The sequence below is a fragment of the Solanum pennellii genome, chromosome 1, assembly GCF_001406875.1.
Source record: "Solanum pennellii chromosome 1, SPENNV200".
In the NCBI taxonomy this organism is placed as follows: domain Eukaryota; kingdom Viridiplantae; phylum Streptophyta; class Magnoliopsida; order Solanales; family Solanaceae; genus Solanum; species Solanum pennellii.
This window is the reverse complement of record NC_028637.1, coordinates 29,142,376-29,164,493: the sequence shown is the minus strand read 5'-3', so window position 1 is coordinate 29,164,493 and position 22,118 is coordinate 29,142,376. Positions and strand designations below refer to the sequence as shown.

The 22,118-nt window shown below is 33.0% G+C and overlaps 1 protein-coding gene across 1 annotated transcript; it reads right to left on the bottom strand.

Annotated features, from left to right (window-relative positions):
- Positions 1–7,045: 7,045 nt before the first annotated feature.
- Positions 7,046–7,539, bottom strand: LOC107010563 (40S ribosomal protein S25-2). Its single transcript, XM_015209853.2, has one exon. The coding sequence runs from the start codon at positions 7,474–7,476 to the stop codon at positions 7,150–7,152; it is 327 nt and encodes a 108-aa protein (XP_015065339.1). The 5' UTR covers positions 7,477–7,539; the 3' UTR covers positions 7,046–7,149.
- Positions 7,540–22,118: the final 14,579 nt, after the last annotated feature.

The following is a 22,118-nucleotide window of genomic DNA, read 5'->3' as shown; positions in this document are numbered from 1 at the left end:
GAGATCTCTTCATTTTTCATTATTTCAGGTACCTGAACCTTTTTCAAGATTTTATGAAGTGTTATGTCAATGTGCTCTTTTATAGCACTTGCCTCATTATCATGACCATATTGATCATTTGCTCCTTCCTTCTTCAAGGAATTTATATTTGGAATCGATTGGTCTATTACGCTTCCGGAGTATCATAGACTCTGTCCTTCAAGGACTTCACATTGGAGCATTTGCAGCTGAATTATATCATAGGGTCAGTGCATTCATCTGGCAACTGATTTGCAACATTATGCAACTGAATTATCCCTTGAACTTTAAGTTCACATATTTATTTAACGAGGATCTAGATAATTCATAATTAACCTCGCACATAATTTTCAACTGTCAATCATCTCTCCCCCTAATGTTAGAAAATCTAACATTCATTCCAACCTTATTTGGAAGTTCATCTTTGTGCGTGGTGGAGCAATTAAAATCATAACCGCACATTCAACATTTTAGATGAAAATTATACCCTGAACTAATTTTAATGGGGAAACTTTGTTAGTTTGATGCATACATGTGTTGCTACATGTTAAATAAAATTATCTCATACCAAATCTTATTTGGGAGTTTTGTTATTATAACCATGATTTAGCTATAATTAGAGGCATTCAATTTCTGCTAAATCAACCAACATTATCAATATAATTTCATAGTTTGGAACTGTGCTCTTAAATTTTAACAATTCGAGCAAACAACCTTACAAAAATCATATTGTAAGTTGACAACAAAATACATGTGACCATCGCATAGATGCATCAATCATATAGTTGCAAATGATCCACATGACAGGTGAATGGGCCCATATTCACACTTTTATATGTTCCAAAATTTTTTTAGGGGATTACAATCCCAACCTTAGCTGGTACAATGATCATTTTATCAAGAGAACAAGCAACACAAGAGAATTCTTGAAGAATCTTTATTTCTTCATCATATAAATCACCTGAATTATCAATCACGTTTGCATCACATTCAATCTGAATGGTCAACCATATTCATGCCAACTGATCTTTATTTTAGTACACTTATAATTTACTTTTACATGTGATTTCATCAGCATGTACATGTTTGTATGAAAGAAACAAGAGGAAAAGTGGGGTAATAAACATTTATGACCCTCTTCGGTTGTAGTGATTTATAGTCTCAATATTTATTTACAATTCATCCGAAACTTAAAAAGTTTCTTTTGAGACTTACTACAACCCCAATATTATTCCTCTGATAATAGCACAACTCGTTAGAGCTTGCAATTAATTTTGTGTACCATCACATATTGCATGACACCATCCTATGGTGAGCATCTCCTTCAAGGAGGAAATTATATTATTATTGTCATGGTCAAAATCATTACGAGCAAGACGTCTTTCTTGCTTTACTTTTGTTGTACCATAGGTACACAACCAATAACAAATTTGTATTGCCACACAATAATGACCACAACCCTTATAGGCAAGAACTATTTCTTTCTTTTGCCCTTTCGGTAGTTCATACCATAGTGACGTATAAAACGTACAATACAATTAGCCATTTCTGCCAAATAAAATTTATTTCCTCTCAAATCTCCCGTAGAGATGAGAAGTGACATATATCATTTTTTCTCAAACCTTCCATAGAGGTGAGTTGTGACATATATCCAACCCATAATGATTTTATCACATCTGGACCCATTCTCTTATAGAATGGTCGAGCATTCACAATACTCATCACAAGTCACATTCTCTTCAAGGAATGGACTAATTATTTATATGTATTTCATAAATTTGCATTATAAGCACATTGTCATGGCTTTAAAATTCATCATATTTCCATGACACACCTCAACATCACTTTGAAAGATTAAGTGTACCATCACTTTATCTTCTTGTATCATGATAGAGGATTTATAAACTTGTCAAATTATTGGGTCGACAACATTCACAAGTCCAATGTCCTTTCATACCATTTTGAAAATGAAAACTGCCTTCACATTTCGAAGGACTATTTGGAAAACCCATAGTGTTCTTCCTTTTATAATTACCACAATAATGACTATTATAATTCCGTCCCTTCATGCTCTTTTTCATATTGTTAATCATTTGTCATCTTTCAGACTAACTATTTACTGCTACCACATTCATATGATAGAACGGAGCAAGTGAACATGCGATTTTAAAATTATCATATGTTGCTACCACATTCTTTTCAAGGAATGGAGCAAATTCAATAGGACGAATTTCAAGACTTTTCATCAAAGCCTTAGTCATCATTATATCATCACTGTGGTGCATTGACTCAAATCAATGTCTTATCCATATAAGGCGTGTTATGCCATAATTTTATGGGACTTGAACCCAATCACGGTGCATCAAAACTCAAATTGATGTCTTACCCTTTTAGTGTGATAGAACTTGAATCTATCGTCTTATCCTCAAATATTTTTATTATGGTGCATCCGGACTNTAAAACGTACAATACAATTAGTCATTTCTTCCTAATAAGATTTATTTCCTCTCAAATCTCCCGTAGAGATGAGAAGTGACATGTATCAAATTTTTTCAAACCTTCCATAGAGGTGAGTTGTGGCTTATATCCAACCCATAATGATTTTATCACATCTGGACCCATTCTCTTATAGAATGGTCGAGCATTCACAATACTCATCACAAGTCACATTCTCTTCAAGGAATGGACTAATTATTTATATGTATTTCATAAATTTGCATTATAAGCACATTGTCATGGCTTTAAAATTCATCATATTTCCATGACACACCTCAACATCACTTTGAAAGATTAAGTGTACCATCACTTTATCTTCTTGTATCATGATAGAGGATTTATAAACTTGTCAAATTATTGGGTCGACAACATTCACAAGTCCAATGTCCTTTCATACCATTTTGAAAATGAAAACTGCCTTCACATTTCGAAGGACTATTTGGAAAACCCATAGTGTTCTTCCTTTTATAATTACCACAATAATGACTATTATAATTCCGTCCCTTCATGCTCTTTTTCATATTGTTAATCATTTGTCATCTTTCAGACTAACTATTTACTGCTACCACATTCATATGATAGAACGGAGCAAGTGAACATGCGATTTTAAAATTATCATATGTTGCTACCACATTCTTTTCAAGGAATGGAGCAAATTCAATAGGACGAATTTCAAGACTTTTCATCAAAGCCTTAGTCATCATTATATCATCACTGTGGTGCATTGACTCAAATCAATGTCTTATCCATATAAGGCGTGTTATGCCATAATTTTATGGGACTTGAACCCAATCACGGTGCATCAAAACTCAAATTGATGTCTTACCCTTTTAGTGTGATAGAACTTGAATCTATCGTCTTATCCTCAAATATTTTTATTATGGTGCATCCGGACTTTAACCTGATGTCTTACCCTTTTAGTGCGATGAAACTTGAATCCATCGTCTTACCCTTAACCAACGGTATAATAAATCGAAGTACAACATGACTCACCCTTTGAGTCTTTCAAAACAATCAAAATAACATTCAAATTCATGCTATTAAAATTCTATACCTTCTTCTATTTAAGAAATTTTGTATAGCATGTCATTTTCAACCAATAGTAGTATATGTGTTCGGTTTGTTAGTGACTGAATACTATTTTTATTCTAAATCATAAAAATATTCTAGAAAATACAGACCTGATTTTATGCATATAATGCCTTGATTCTCATAACGAGATCAACCAAAACATGAGTTAAAGAAAAACTAAAACTCAATCTTAATTGACTAGAGACTCGTGCTGATAACGTATTATAAAATCAAGCTCATGGCAATATAAATATAAAGAGATGAAGACAAGAGAAGTAAGATGGAAGATAAGACTTTCTTCTTATTCAAGTGTGTACTTCAAATGGTGAGTGATGTCTCTATTTATAGTGTTGAGATATCACTCCCAAAGGTCACCAAATTAATAGATACATGTTTATCCATAGAGGATCATATCACCTTGGAAATATACATACATGAATACAAGTAATTCATGAATATCCAATGGACAATCCACTTAATTAGTTCAATGGATTTGTAACATTTTTGAATTTTTTACAAGAAAGCATTTTCACATGTATTCACCATCTTAAAATGTGTATGCATGTTTACCTATGAATCATGATTATAAATACGAAGGTTAAATATCATTTCATTAATTAAAATTAGGTTTTTAAATTCTTTAAAATAAATTTTACATATTTATAAATTACAATGAAAAGTGAAAGGAAATTTAGTTTTAATTATTCTTTGTTTGTATATAATCCTTAATTTTTATGACTGAAAATGTCTATGTAAGAAAGAAACAATAAAAATAAAATGGAGGGAACATAAACGAAAGGGGAAAACAAGAATTATATTAAGGCAAAGGATACAAAAAAGTAATGTTAGAGAAAACAATAATTAAGTAAGAGAAAAAAAAAAGGATAAAAAAAATTAAAGTATGGTAAGAAGTATGAAAAATAACCATGATCAAACTATTGAAATTTTTTGTTCATGCTACAAAGGAGAATAAACACACTATGTCATTTTAATGTAATATGGAGACAACATATATACTTGTTACGAGTACATATGGTAATTCAAATTAAACTTTGGTACAAATTGAGAAGGTGTGTTATGTGTCTATAGAAATTAAACTTTGGTACAAACTTGTAACAAATTAATATATTGCAAGTTTCGACCTAATAACATAAAAAGGTAAATTATTTATCACATTAAATTTTGTTGTCCAAATTTGGCAGGTTATCAGAATATCTAATTATTTGACATTTACATTTTACAATAAAAAAAATCATTTATATAGGTTAATTGTTCAATTATTTCATTTATGTTTTTTCGTTAAATTATTTGTGAAATTCTTCAAAATGTGTTTAATATCTTTTTGTTAAAATTTCATTTTTGTTTAGTGTTATTTTAATATCACTCCTACCACATATAATATTTTCGTGGAACTCACGTGCAATACACGTGTCAAGGATTAGTACTATCTTAAAACCATGAACTCCCAAACTAGAATGTTAAATTAGTATAATATCCCAACTTAATATACACAATTTATTATATTCTATATTTTATATTATATTTATGTATTTTTTATTATATAAATAGTTGACACCTTTTCACATTGATGGGTACTGACTTTTATGAAGGGTTGTAACTTTTTCGATTATTTATGACATTTACGAAAAGTTCTAATTTTTTTGAAGAGTTGTGAGTTATATGATAAGTCATGATAATCATCTTTTCATACTATCCTTAGTTTTCTATAATTAGAGAGGTTTTCTCACCTATTAAATTGCAATTTTTGTAGGTTTTCTATTCTTCTTCTTAAAATTAAGGAAGATTTTCAGAGTTATTCAATTATGCAATTACAATCTTTTTTATTAAGTTATTACCCCCAACTAAACACATCAAATTTACTATATCTCTATATATTGTTATATATTAATTTAAGTATATTATATTATATTATATTACATTAAAGACATACACCTTTTAATATCGAAGGATTGTGACATTTTCAAAGAGATAATTTTTTCGATGAGTTGTGACCTTTTCAAAAGGTTGTGATTTTTCTACAGGATTGCAACTTTCAAAAAGTTGTTACTTTTCCGACGGATTGTGATTTCTCCAAAGAGTTATGACTTTTCCGATGAGCTGTGTTGTTTTTTATTGTGATTTTTCTAAAGGGTTGTAACTATTTTTTGACAAGGCACAATAAACATTTTCTTCATACACGACCCTTTCTTGGCTATAAAAAGAGGGGTTTCCTCAAATTTTTGAAACACAATTTTTAAATGTTTTTCATTGTTCTTCTTCTTCATAAAACACCAATTTAATATATCTTCTATGTTTTATATTATATTATATAAGAGAAGACATCATTTCACATTGAATAGTTATGACTTTTTCGAAGAATTGTGCACTAATCCAAAGGGTTGTGACTTTTATGACAAGAAATAATATGCACATGCTCTCACAACACTTTGTTAACTATAAAGTGAGGGGGTTTCTAACGTTTTTTAATTATGTTTTTTTTCCTTTTTTCTGTTCTTCACTTCTAAAAACTAAAGTTTGAATTAGAAACATTGACAATCTGGTTCGAAATTTACGTGCAACGCATGTGCTTTAGGACTAGTATTATTAAAAGTGGGAAGCTCCAACCATTAATGTTGGATTACTATTTTACCCCTTCATTATATTATAAAATTTAAAATTATTTAATTAATTAAACAATAAAAATAAAATTATAATTCGCCCAATGCTTAATTACATGTTTCAGGTTCAAAAACTAAATTATGCGTGTTTAGATTAACAAAACATCAAAACATTTTAAATTCTTGGCTACGTTAATTTAGAAACAATTAATATTTAAAGGAGGTTGCTTTTTTAAAAGGGATAATACTCAATTACCCCCCTAGCCTATACCCAAAATCCCTACGACACACCTTATCTTTGATGAGGTCCTATTACCCCCTCCAACTTTTTTTTTAAGTAATATATTACCCCTTGCGTGCCTACGTGGCAAAAATCGTGATTTCACCCATCTAGGGCGCGTTAGTGCGGAGTGAGTGCAGAGTGAGTGCAGCTTTTGGCTAACAATGGCCAATAAAAATGAGCCACGTGTCAAAGCAATTTGAAAAAAAATTCAAAAATAAATTTTATTGTTTCTCTCAAAGCATCTTCTTCCTCTTTTCAAAAAATAACCCCATGTTTATGGTTTTTCATTTTTGAAGAAGCTCCATCCATTATCATTCAAGCTCCTTGATTTGAAAAGGTAAAGTAAAATTTGATATATTCTTTACATCTTTTTATGTCGATTATTAATTCTTATTTTATGTCGATTATTAATTCTGAACTTGATAATTATATTAAACCAAATGATAAAATAATAAAAGATCAATATTAACAATTTGAAACAAAACTCATTATCTTTATTCATATAGATTTGTTTATTTTTTTTCAGCAAAAGGTTACATAATTTTCGGAAGCCCAAGAATTCAATGAGTAACAAATCTTCAACTCATAGCACAAAATTGTCTTAACATAGTGTTTTCAAACAAAATGAAGGCTAATAAACAACAAAGTCTAAATATTAAAGCCTTAGGTGTTTGTAGCTCGGGTGTAAATCTGCTGGCTAGCATGAGCAGACACCATCCTGATCAAACCTTTAGCCATCAATTCCCTGATTGCCTTCCTGGCAAGGGATCCACTAATCCTCAAACGGTCAGAGAGGACGGAAGGAGTGATAAGCTTATACTTGGGTGCTTCAGTGATAAGCTTGTCGTATGTACCCTTATCGAACAAAACCATGTTGTTCACCTTCTCCTTTTGCTTTCCCTTGCTCCACTTCTTCTTCTTCTGCTTGCCACCACCGGACTTGGCGGGCTTGGAAGACGGTGGAGGAGCCTTTTCCTTCTTAGGTGCCATTGTCGCCGGAAGTTTTTAGGGGTAAGGGGATGGGGAGTGGCGGAGGCTAGGGCTCATATAGATTTATTAATTATGGGGTATAGGGAGTGGGGTGGGACGTGAGAGAGGAGGAGTATATTTCATTAAAGTCACTTTATCGAAAATCGAAAAAGTGGGTCCCGGCGCGTGTTCAACAAACAAATCGACCTTGCAGATTATTTTTGCCACGTAGGCACGCAAGGGGTAATATATTACTTAAAAAAAAAAGTTGGAGGGGGTAATAGGATCTCATCAAAGATAAGGCGTGTCGTAGGGATTTTGGGTATAGGCTAGGGGGGTAATTGGGTATTATCCCTTTTTAAAAATGTTGTCATACTAAATGTTAATAATACCTATAATAATGATAAAAAATGACTTCTCATTTTACGAGCTTTCCAAAATTAGTTTATACATTTCAGAATTATTATAAATAATTAAAAATAAATAATAGGTATATCATTTAATAAAATAATTACTATAAGAATTTGCAATAGCTTATGAATTTAAATGATTTTCTATAACACTAATATTGTAAGGTTAAAATACGTTAAAGAGATAAAAATAATTTCAAAAAGAATATTTTTTTTTACCATCCCATTAATTACACATACATACAATGTATGTTATTTATCTATGTCATTAAATGAATTAATAAATTTATATTATCTTGAGCTCGTAGTTTTAAAATTTTTCCAGAAATTGAAGAGTTGTTTTTTCATTTTTAATACAAATTATTATATTTGTTAATTTCCTCCATATATTAGCTCACACTTTTGCATTTGGAGTTTCAAAATTCAAAATATGTATAAGTTAATTTTTTTTACAAAAGAAATTCAAAATTATTCTTGATAATATTACATACATTCAACCTTTCAATTTATTTGTCCAAACATTATTACAATTTAATTTATTGGAAGTGCTAATCAAAGGAAGTGAGAAAATATTACATTTGGGATTTCAAAACCGATCAAAGTTGAGTTAATTTTTAAAAAGAAATAATCAAAATTACCATGTGACTATAATAAATACATTTAACTTTTTACCTTATTTATCCATTACCATTTCTTTTGAAATCCTAATCCTTTTATATTTCTATGGATATTTTTTTAGTTTCTCACCAATTGTTTCATTGTTCTCAATAAAAATCCTTTATAAAAAATATAGCCACCATTAACAAGATGAATGGATCACCCAGACATCATAATGAGATTTTTGGCCTATTTTATTGTACAAATTTTGCTCGAAATTAAAAATATACCGTTAAAAGAGATATTATTATATCTGCACAAAAAACATACATCTAAAAAAATAATATAAGCAACTCACAATTTATTAAATCCAAATGTAATTTTCAAAGTAGTCCACCACATCCCACCCCCACCTCTACTTCTAGTGGCGTAGCCATAGATTTCACGAAAAGTGTCCAAGATTTGCATAGGTAAAAAAATAGGATTTGACGATGGGTGCACTAAAATTTGAATTCAAACTGCTTAACATTAACAATTATTTTTTAATTAAAAAATATATTAAATTTTTTAAAATCAATCCACGTAAAATTTAGCATGAATTTTCATATTTATTTAATAGGACGTGAATGAAAAAGAAAAAAGAGAAAGATAAAATTCAGTTTACAGTAAAATCACTTTTATATTTCAAGATCTCACCAAACATTAGTGACTTAACCACAAGATATGAAAACTGAAGAGTAAAATCAAATGATTTTTTTTCTAAAAAGAAATTCTATGTAGAGCCTTTTTCACTTTTAGTATCTTTATAGGAAAAAAATTAGAATTTGCCTTACTAAATTTAAATTAAATAATTACTTAAAAATTTTATTTAAAATTTTAGTGAAAAGAAAAAATGATTAAAATTTATTGTTTACCATGCTTTTTTTGTTATCATAGATAATATCATTTTTGAATTGTTGAAAAAATAAAATATTTGTAACTATTATTAGGTCTCTAATTAAGATTTTTAATAGATAATATTAATTTTGAATTATTAAAAGCATAGCTGATTTATTAACTATAAATAGAAATTAATTAGGAGCTTTTTAAAAATATAAAAACCAATGCAGCAACTGGGTTTCGAACCCGTGCGCGTACACACCTGCAACACTTCGCGTTGGACGAAGATACCACTGGTCTAAGAATCTTTAATGTACTTGAGAGTTTCCAAAATATGTTATTTAACAGTTTAAAATATAATTTTACTTATATATACAATGTTATTTTCCGATGAAGGGTGTACAACAATTTTATACTTTAATAATAAGAAATGATCTGCCATGAAATTACTCTCTCATCACCCTATGTGTTATTACGAGAAACATTTTGATAACTGACAAATAGAGGAACAGAGGAAAGGAACCAGTTGTATTGGCATGCTCCTTTCATATCAAATTCGATTGGGATAAGGAGAACGTTAACCACGCGAATTAAAAGTTATAAAGCGGTGGAATGGTTGCTTTTTCGACAAGAATCTAGTGCAAAAATGTCTCCTTTCATAAAGAAATCCTAAGCGATCTAGGAAGCATAAACGAAGTAGGAAGCATCAACAGAGTAGGAGGTATAACGACGTAAATAACTCTCAAATCCGAAACAGAGTAGGAAGCATGATCAGGTATGTAATCAAGTTCAAGTTGAAAAAGGTTTGAAGAGTTCAAAGTCTATAAATAGGGTAATATTTTCTTTGGAGAAACTTGAGCACTTAAATAGAGAGTTACAAGCAGAATACAATGAAATAGAGGGAGCTCATATTTGAGTGCTTTCTGATTACGATGTGCAGCCAGCGCCAGGAAACAATAATTGAAGAACTTATTCATAGGCTTATGTTTTATGGTTCTTAAGTCAAGTTTGCTTGTAATGAGTTGTATCTTAAATTCTTTCTAGATCCAGTAAAGTATAAACTAGAGTAGGAATAGAGTCTTCAAATTGGGGTGACTTAAAGACTTGTGAACATAAATTGGGGGGGTTTGTGTTGGTGTTTAGGAATTAGAGTTAGTTCCTAGGATTGTAAGAGTTGTAATTTGAATTCATAACTTGAAGTGAGATCGATGATCTAGTTGGTTGATGTCGTCTATGAATTAGAGTTTATAATTTGTTTGGTTACATTAATTTGTAATCTTTTGTTGAGGCCCAGAGTTTAATGAAGTAGAGTTAAATCATATAGAGATGTAGGTTGTGGACTTTTACCCTTTATGAGCCGGGGTTTTACGTGATAAAATATTGTATCATTACTTTATTTGCTTCACATTACGTAACTACTATAATCTGCAAAGGAACAGATAGAATATACTTGTTCCTTAGGCAAATCTGAGGGTCAATATTCCAACACTATGCTAGAAGTGTGACGATTGGATTCATTAGAATAACAAAACATAAATATATCTTCAATTGATAAAGCAACCAATGCCTCAGTAGCAGTCACACATACATTAATTCAACATAAAGGGAAGAACCTTGTTCAACACTTCTTAGATGATCTAAAAAAGCAACAACATTATACTGTTCATATATCTAATAGAACACTTCACTAATAATTCGATATATCTTCAGAAACCATAATTAATAAGAAATATCCAAGAAACTCTTGCATATATGATTTAACCATATGATCACAAATTTTTGGACTAATCAACCGTTTCCTCAGAAGAGACATCATTATCTGTGTCAGTAGTTCCGATCGCGGCTGCTGCTTCTGAGTTTCTATTTGGGATTACCTCCGCCTCAGTGCTCTTATTGCTTGATTGTTTTGCCTATTACATAATAATACTCCTATAAATCATCAAATTAGTTGCATTCAACAAAGATTTCCGGCATCGTAAGATGGAAAAATATGTGGTCATGAAAGAGGGATTAGGTAGAACAAAATAGATTAGCTGTAGTGGAAACACTAGAATTTGAGAAAAATTATGCTCCTGAAGCATGAGTTTTTGTAGTTTGTCTGGATGAGATTAATATTCCAACAATTCTAACAGGACCAAGCATGTTGTTGGTACAGGAAGTGAAAAATCTAACCACACATTAATTACTTGAAGGCTACAATAAAAAATATATTTCATGATGGATTAACAAAAAAATCATAAAGATGATTGCAATTCATTAGAGTAAGATATAAAAAGGAATTCTTTATGCAGATAATTTGGTTCAAAGGATTAATTGGGCTATCCTATTAAAGATTTTGTGGTTAAACCTATCTCGTATTTGATTGGAAGTATTATCTAAGATCAGTGTTATTTCTATACCAAAATCCTTGTATCACTCTTCTTATATAAAAAAGTGGAATTTATATGATCCCTAGTTAGTTTACCGGTACCAATGTTCACATATAACCCGTGTTCTCACTTTGTTGTCGCTATATATGATCAGAGCACAACAGAAATTGAATATGCAATAGATCAAGAGAATGAATCAGATGAAGAAGAGGAAGATATTCCAGGCCTTCAAGCCAATGTTAATGTAATCATAGAAGAAAGAAGATATTTCAATTAACCTTCAAGCTAATGCTAATGTAATCGAGGAAGAAGAGGAAGATATTTAAATTAACCTTCAGGATAATGCTAATGTAATCGATGAAGAGAATGCTAACTGGAATATCTTCATCGATTACATTAGCATTATCTTGAAGGTCAATTGGAATATCTTTCTCTAATTTCTCGATTACATTAGCATTAGCTTGAAGGTTAACTAGAATATGTTGAATGCCTTGAATCGGACCCGTTACAACAGAAAGGACGGGGGTCTCGCTGGCAATTCTATATGTTGGGCCCAAGCCTGTTAGGGCGTAGCTTAGCACTATATATAGACGCTATGGCAAACCCTATTCTGTATTTTGTTTTTGCCTCACCATAATAAAACTGCTCCCTCTCTTCCCCGTGGACGTAGCCAATTTATTGGTGAACCACGTAAATCTGTTGTCTTGTTTTTCGCGTTTATATTTTCTCGTATTATCTCGAATTCCGCATAACAAATTGGTATCAGAGCCTCTCGGTTAATCAGTGTTCTTGAAGAATTCGAGATGTCTGCTTTGAACGTGAAAATCGACAAATTTACAGGGAGGAACAGTTTCAGTTTATGGCAGATCAAGATGCGGGCTTTGTTGAAACAACAAGGCTTCTGGGCGCCATTGTCGAAAGATAAGAACGTCGTCGTTACTCCTGAGATGGCGATTCTGGAGGAAAAGGCGCACTCGACGATCATGCTGTGTCTCGCGGATGACGTCATCACGGAGGTCTCGGATGAAGAGACTGCTGCTGGTCTGTGGTTGAAGCTGGAGAGTTTGTACATGACAAAATCTCTAACCAACAAGCTGCTTCTGAAACAACGTCTATTCGGTTTACGAATGGCTGAAGGTACACAACTCAGGGAACATTTAGAGCAATTGAATACTTTGTTATTAGAATTGCGTAATATCGATGTGAAGATCGAGGATGAAGATGCTGCCCTGATTCTGTTAGTATCTCTCCCAATGTCGTTTGAGAATTTTGTTCAATCGTTCATTGTTGGGAAAGATACTGTGTCGCTGGAAGAAGTCAGATCGGCCCTTCATAGCAGGGAATTACGGCATAAGGCTAACGGCACAAGTACGGACATACAGCCTTCCGGTCTGTTCACCAGTAGCGGAAAGGGAAGGAAAAACGGCGGAAAGAAAAATAAGCCGATGTCGAAGGGTGCAAAGCCAGATGATGTTTGTAATTACTGCAAGGAGAAGGGACATTGGAAATTTGATTGTCCGAAGAAGAAGAAGCAATCGGAAAAACAATCAGTTTCTGCTGCTGTTGCTGAAGAAGACACCAATTCTGAAGAAGACATTGCCCTAGTTGCGGATGAGCACACTCATCATTCAGATGTGTGGGTTCTCGATTCTGGGGCATCCTATCACATCTGTCCTAGGAGAGAGTGGTTCACGACTTATGAGCAGATAGACGGAGGCAGCATCTCGATGGCCAACAGTTCTGTCTGCAAGGTGGTTGGGACAGGCTCGATCAAGATAAGGACACATGACGGTAGCTTCTGCACATTGAACGAGGTCAGGCACGTTCCATTGATGACGAAAAATCTGATATCTCTCAGTTCTTTGGACAGCAAGGGATTCAGCTGGTCGGGAAAAGATGGAGTCTTGCGGGTCTGGAAGGGTTCAAATCTGATTCTGAAAGGTGTCATGCGTGGTACTTTGTATTTTCTACAAGGTTCCACGGTTACAGGTTCAGCCCATGTTGCATCGTCAGAAGTTCACCAGGAGGATATGACTAAGTTATGGCACATGAGACTTGGTCATATGGGTGAAAGAGGGATGCAAATTCTGTCAAAGGAGGATCTTCTTGCTGGTCATAAGGTTAAAAGCCTAGAGTTTTGTGAACATTGTGTCTTTGGAAAACTACATCGCAACAAGTTTCCAAAAGCCATTCACAGAACAAAAGGCACTCTTGATTATATCCATTCTGATTGCTGGGGTCCATGCCGTGTTGAGTCTTTGGGAGGCTGCAGATTTTTTGTGTCCATGATTGATGACTACTCAAGGATGACTTGGGTGTACATGATGAAGCATAAAAGTGAAGCTTTCCAGAAGTTCAAGGAGTGGAAAATTTTGATGGAAAATCAAACAGGGAAGAAGATCAAGAGGTTGCGAACTGATAATGGGCTGGAATTCTGCTGGTCTGAATTTGATCAATTCTGTAAGGATGAAGGGATTGCTCGACATCGTACAGTCAGAAATACACCACAGCAGAACGGTGTAGCTGAGCGGATGAATCAAACACTTCTGGAGAGAGCAAGGTGCATGCTCTCTAATGCTGGGCTAGATAGAAGATTCTGGGCAGAAGCGGTTAGTACAGCTTGCTACTTGATTAACCGCGGACCACATACAGGCATACAGTGCAAAACACCTATGGAGATGTGGTCAGGAAAAGTTGCTGATTATTCAAATCTGAAAGCTTTTGGTTGTACGGCTTACTATCACGTCAGTGAAGGTAAGTTAGAACCAAGAGCTAAAAAGGGAGTATTTGTGGGCTACGGAGATGGAGTGAAAGGTTTCAGAATCTGGTCTCCAGCAGAAAAGAGGGTTATTATGAGCAGGAACGTTGTCTTTGATGAAAGTTCTCTGCTTAGAACCATTGTGAAGCCTACAACTACGTCAGAAACTGGGAGTCTTGATAAACAGGTGGAGTTTCAAGTCATTCAGAACGAGAGCGATTTGAAAGAACCTGAAGAGGAGGATCAAGAGCCACAGACAGAAACTGATATTCCAGAATCTATGCCATCAGATATCCATCGGAGTATAGCTCAAGATCGGCCAAGGAGGGTTGGAGTTCGGCCACCTACGAGGTATGGTTTTGAGGACATGGTGGGTTATGCACTGCAGGTTGCTGAAGAGGTAGATACATCTGAGCCGTCTACTTACAAAGAAGCCATTTTAAGTTCTGATTCTGAAAAATGGTTTGCCGCTATGGGAGATGAGATGGAGTCCCTACACAAGAATCAGACATGGGATCTGGTCATACAGCCTTCGGGGAGAAAGATTATTACTTGCAAATGGGTTTTCAAGAAGAAGGAAGGGATATCACCAGCAGAAGGAGTCAAGTATAAAGCCAGGGTTGTTGCCAGAGGTTTCAACCAAAGAGAGGGAGTGGACTACAATGAGATCTTCTCACCAGTGGTCAGACATACTTCCATCCGAGTGTTACTAGCGATTGTTACACATCAGAATCTGGAGCTTGAACAACTTGATGTGAAGACAGCGTTTCTACATGGAGAGTTGGAGGAAGAGATATACATGACTCAGCCGGATGGTTTCCAAGTTCCAGGGAAGGAAAATCACGTCTGCAAGTTGAAGAAGTCCTTATATGGACTTAAGCAGTCTCCAAGGCAGTGGTACAAAAGGTTTGACAGCTATATGGTGAAGTTGGGCTATACTCGGAGCTCATATGATTGTTGTGTCTACTACAATAGGCTCAAGGATGATTCATTCATCTATCTGGTGCTTTATGTAGATGATATGCTGATAGCTGCAAAGAAGAAGTATGACATTCAGAAGCTGAAGGGTTTACTTAGTGCTGAGTTTGAGATGAAGGATCTGGGAGCCGCTCGGAAGATTCTAGGGATGGATATCATTAGAGACAGAGAGAGAAGGAAACTTTTCTTGTCACAGAGAAGCTACACTCAGAAGGTCTTGGCGAGGTTTGGCATGTCTTCATCTAAGCCTATTGATACCCCCAGTGCTGCCAATATCCATCTCACTGCCATGTTCGCTCCACAGTCAGAAGAAGAGAAGGAGTATATGTCACGAGTCCCTTATGCAAGTGCCGTAGGAAGTTTGATTTATGCTATGGTCTGTACAAGGCCAGATTTAGCACATGTAGTCAGTGTAGTGAGCAGATTCATGGGAAAACCAGGGAGAGAACATTGGCAGGTTGTTGTACAACACTAACTCCTTCCAATCAGTACAGAACTTCGCGTTTGCTATTCCAAGAGTGCATTTTACAATCCATTTTCTATTGCTTGAAACTTGAAATACAATGTTACTCTGTCTAGTGGAAAAAATTCGTAGATACTGACAATGTTATGCTCTGTTAGTTTGAAGGATGCATTATCATAAGGAACAAAAGATTCATCATTTTGTGATAATAAGTCAGGGATTAGCTTTAGATAACTAAAATATTCAAGAATATCTATCTTACCAATTTCATCGGGCCTCTGGCTTGAGACACATATGATGATTGCACAAAACTAAAGAAGAATGAATTTTTACATGTAAATGTTTTTGCTTTTTGATAAGCCATAACCATTTCTTTGGCTACCACTCTTCCTATACAAAAAGATTTAGCTTGTTGGACATGCCTCATTTTGCCTTCACTGAGTTCTTCTGCAAAATTTCAAGCCAACACGACTAAATTATATTTTGAAATGATCAAGAAAGTACCTATTGACACCCAATTTTGACCCGCCACGATAGAAATTAACTTTTGAGCTCCTTAATTTCCAAACAATTTGAAATAATTGGTTTTATGGAAAATCTAAAATCTTTTTTTTGAAGATTTTAAAATGATTTTACTTATTTGTGTAATATTCTAAATAATGTGTTTTATATAGGTACATATATTCGATTATTATGTTTCATAAATAGTTGAAGTCGTCACGAATTTATTTTGCACTTTTAAGTTAAATTTTTCATTAATTTAGTTTAGTCTTAATTATAGTTATGATGTAAGTTGATGCTTTAATCATTTTACAATTAAAATTGATTATTTTATTTCGTTAAGATTAAGAAGCTCGTTAATTAATTAATATTAATTCTTCTTATTCAATTCCTTCAACAAAAAGAAACCCAGTAACAGTTGTACCGTGTTGAGAAGCCGCGACACCATCAACGCCTGGACGCGCCTCACGCGAGGGCAAATTCACCAGAGCCGTAGCAATAGCTCCAAACGACGCCTTTTACATCAAAATACACAAAAAAGCAGACACAGTTCTATTTCTGTGTTGTCGTCTTCCTCACCAGTATGGTTTTACAGTTTTCTTTTCAGTCCTTCCACCTGCGTCTACTCATCCTTGCCCGCCTAGAAATGAAGACACGTAGCACTCAAGGACGATCGATCGATCCAAGCCGTCCACGCTGCCCTGTCGCCCACATTTTGTGAGGATTTGGTTTGAATTCTGGTACAACCCAGCTGTTCCTTCATCCTTGGAAAATTTGAATTGAGACTTGATTTGGGGATTCCAATTCTGCCCTTGTTCTCACTTGAAATATATCCCTTTCCCTCAAAAAGGTAAAACCTCAGATTCCCCTCTATATAAATATCTTTTCTTTTCATCTTAAGAGGGAACTTTTTTAAGTCGAAAATTTAAGCTAAAATATTGAGAGCTACTTCAAGCAAAGACTAACTAAAGGAAAATATAGTGAGACCTTCAAGGCAAAAAACTTAGTTTTGGTCGAAGTATCACCCTTTCTATTTCGTTTTGAATCGATTTCTCTCAAGTTCGTCCGACTATGATATTCTACACACAGTTCTGGCTGATCGTTCGTGTTCGAGCTTCCGTATGTTGGTAAAAGTCGCTGTTCATCGTAGCTCGTCACTGTCTCCACTCCGCTGCCTGGTAAGAGGTGATTGCTCTTCTTGGTAAATTGCTCAAATCGGTTGGCAAATTAAGTTACCAACCAAATACCAACTTATATTACACTGTTGCTAAGAAGCTCGTCAGTAAATATTACCAACTGATTTTAATTTGTTGGTAAACTTACCAACCAAAAATCAGTTGGTAAACACTCGAAGATGTTAAAAAATTTTGAAATATGGCCCTGAAATTTCCGTTGGTAATTTTGCCAACTAATTTTTGGTTAGTTTATCCTTAGTACCTTTACTACCAAATTGAAAGGAGTTAGTAAATTTTTTTCTTCATTTTTCGATTCATACATTTGTAATTGGTTGGTAATTTTCGTATCAAAAAATTTGTGTTGGTTATTTGCCAATAAATTTTAAATACTTTTTTTAAAGTTTTTTGGTTTTCCATCTGATGTTTGGTACCTATATTGGAGCTCAACAAAATCTGGATTCACGCTGAAAAGTCCCACATTGGGTGGTAAAACACTCCTTAATAAAGATGATTATGTACCCAATATGAATCAAACTTGAGACCTCTTTGTTAAGGATGCAGGAGTACTTACCACTACACCACAACCTTTGTTTGTGATAGATTTTAATATGTTAGTATGATAGTTTATTTTTCTAATAAATTTACTAATTGATTGTTAGTTTATTGATAATATATCGTTCAAGTTCAATGTTAGGTTAATAATTGATTGACAATATGTTCAAAATTATCAACTAAATGATTATTCGATAGTAAAATATTTATTAATTTATTGCATTTAAGAATCTAAGAACAGGAATATAAATCCAAAAATACTAATCAATTTTATAATTTATATTTAAATGAAACAATGTAAAATCTATTATAAAAAGTTAAAATAATCTCAATATGACACATATCATTATATCAAAAAATTTAATTTCAGCACGTTTGGAAAAACAATTAACCAAATCTAAATTTTGGCTAAAATTTAAAAGTCAAAACGCCTAACAGCACAAACTGAAAATGGAAGTCTCAGAACCTGAAACAACCATCTTGTTAGGTATAATAATGACTTTTTGAAGCTAATCGAGTCGACATAATTTTCATCAGAGCACATTTCAAAAATACTAAGCAAAATCAAATTTTTACTAAACGTTAAAAGTTAAATTGCCTAACGATACAAACTAAATATGAAAACCTAAAAATCCAAACTAACCATCCTATAAAGCGAAAAATGACCTTCCATAGCTAATCATGCAGACGAAATTAAAATTTTAGCATGTTTCCCAAAAAAAAAATTGACCTAATTCAAGTTTTAGTCAAAAGTTAAAAGTTAAAATGTTTAGCAGACACAAACTGAAAATAAAATTCTCAAATCTCGAACCAACCATTCTATGAGATCAAAACTGAATTTATATGACTAATTGCCATGACAAAATTTCAATTCGAGCATCATTACCAAAAATATTGGCTAAAGTGAAGTTTTGGCCAAAAGTTAAAAGCTAAAATACCTAACGACATGAACTAAAAACGAAAGCCTCAAAACCAGAATCCTCTATCTTATTACATAAAAAATGACTTTTCGCATCTAACTGCACTAACGAATTTCTTATCTGGGCACGTTATCAAATTACCAAAGTTAAATTTTTGCCTAAATTAATATGTTAAAACACCTAACGATACATAGTAGAAATGAAAGCCTCAACATCCAAACCAACCATTCTACTAGATAAAAAATAACCTTTGGAGTTAATTACGGTAACAAAATTCTCATCTGAGCACGTTCACAAAAATATTAACCAAAGACAAATTTTGGCCTAAACATAAAATTTAAAACACCTAACTGCACAACAAAAAAAGGAAAGCCTCAAAACATGAACCAACCTTCCCGTTAGATAAAAATGACCTTTCAAGGCTAATGACACTGGCGGAGTACTAATCTGAGCATGTTTACCAAAAATATTGAACAAAGTCAAGTTTTGGCTAAAATGTAAAAGTTAAAACGCCTAATGACTTAAACTAAATATGAAAGTCTCAACACTAGACACTGATTTACAAAAAAAAAAAATTAACTTCAATAGGTAAATTTACCAACTATTAAAATATAAGTTAGTAATTAATTATTTACCAATAAATTTTATCAGAGTTGGTAATAGTTACTATTCAACTAAACATTCATATGTAATATTACAAACTAATAATTAATATGTTGGTAAATTTTACTAATGAATTAGTGATCGGTTAGTATATTACCAACTATTTTAATGATGTTAGTAATTTACTAACTACAATCTTCATTCGTCGGTAAAATTTCTAACTAATTTGATATTAATTGACAAGTTTAACAACAAATTATATTTCGTTACTAATTTACCAACACATTTATATTTGGTTGGTAAATTTAGAAACAAAATCTTGTCGTTGGTAAATGTTTGGTTAGTAATTCATTGGTACTATGGTAGTAAATTATATAAATTTTTTTTTGTCATATTTACCAACCGATACTTCGTTGGTAATATTACCAACAAAAGGTGTGTGATAGTAATTTTTCTATTGGTAATCCGTTGATAGAAGATTGCTAAATTTGACGCAATTTTTTACCACCGTATTTACCAACTAAAATACTTAGTTAGTAAGATTTATGTTGCTAATATGTTAGAATTTCGTTTTTAAGTTTTAAAGTATTATTCGATTCAAAATATGTTGGTAATTTGTTAGTAGAATATTAACCAACTTAAGTTGTTAGTAAAATATGTTGGCAATTTGAGGATTTTTGTAGTGAATTCTATGTTTATATTTAAGTGTCTTTGATGGTGTTTTAGTTTTCAGCATTTAAATCAACTTAATGATTGTCTCTATGTTGCTTTATGACTTATTCTTGTCAGATTTCTGAAGTGTTTGATATTTAGATGTTATCATGATTTGTTTAATTCATCATAGCTTGTTCACTTTTTGACTTTAATCATGGGTGAAGCTGTTTAAGCCTAATTTAGTTTCATGGAGTCGATATAGCTTAGGCTCAATCTTGTTAGGGCTATTCAATGAGAGTTATTTTTGTTGATTATAGTTTAAGCTCGTGGGTCGATTTTTATGAGTCTCTGCGTTTCATTATGCTCGCCATAGTGTAATATGATGTCCAACATGTTTTGAGCCTTAGCTGTTCGAGTTCCCATCAATTTGATATGTGTGATAGCGTAATGATTTGTTATTTTGTTGATGTAAGATTTCCTTGAAATGCTTCTGAAATATTAATGTTCTGTTAAAAGAACAGAGTGTTGTTATTTGCTCTCATTTTTATTGTTGGTTGAGCTATCTGGAAGGATATTCCTAGCATGTTATTTATTCTAAAAAATGTCATAATGCATTCTCCTCTGCCATGATCTTTTCTCACTTACAAAATGTTAAGTTTCTCTCTTTGTTGTTTGGTTTAGGTTAAATTAATTTGTCTGGCACTCAATTTATTTGAAGGTAGTCTCTTGCAGTTTTAATGAGCGTAATTGTTAGTAATCAACTAGGCTAGTTTGTGGTACATCTTCTCTATTTAGTTGATTATGATCTTAAATTCAACTATGTGAATGGCCCTCACCCTTGCTTATCACGCCTCTGCTTTGTTTTCGTTTAGTTAAACAACATGTACTTCAGTTGAATGTAATTTTGATACACAATTGTTTGTTGTGAAATGCATGTGATCGGTGGTGGAGTCTTATTTAGATTGAAATACTTCTTCATTTGCATCTAGATTGGGCCATATAGGCCCAATTATCTTTTAAGTTATACGGTCAATGGAAACGAGGAACAGATCCCCAGAAGTGGATGCATAGTTGTTGGGGTTCTAAAATGAAGAGTCGGAGGAGAATCAGAAAGATCGGGTCAAAGGCCCACTGTTTTATTCAAATTTGTATTTTTATTATTTTTTTACCTAAGCCCTTGTCTTTTGCTATTATCATTACCATGTTAGAATTTTAGGACAGGTGGAAGATGGACCTAAGACCCAAAGAGATAAATTTCAAAATTTAGCTTAGGATATGTACAAAGGTGGAAAGAATTGGTCCTTTGGCCCAAAATGAAAAGAGGCCCGAGTATTGACCCAAGCAGATAGAAAACAGATCTAGGCCTAACTCTCTTTTCCTCTTTACTTTACTGCATTGATTTACTTGTCAATATTTGTCGTCATCCTTAAGGAGGAAAAGTTCAAATCCCCCAAGGACATCCATTTTGTTAAATATTTCAACTAAAATCGGTCAACTTCAAATGAAAAAAAAAATTTATTTTGCAAGATAATATCTCGCTTAGTAGGGCAATATTTCCATATTATTTTTTAAAACGAATCTAACTATACAAAAAATATTTCTACTTTTCTATTCAAGACAAATTAATTCATTTTAACCAAACAAATTAATTATCGGATAACCACATTAGTAGATTTTTTAGGTGCCTTTAAAACCTTCCTAAAATATTAATAAGAACCCCCAACCCCCTCAAATATTTTCAATTGATTCCCCGTTTTAATCTATTGAAAATTGATTTTTCTATAAAAATTAAGTGGAGACTCTA

Bases quoted from the DNA above. Each gene is read 5' to 3' on its own strand.
- LOC107010563 (XM_015209853.2), bottom strand. From the start codon at position 7,476: ATGGCACCTAAGAAGGAAAAGGCTCCTCCACCGTCTTCCAAGCCCGCC.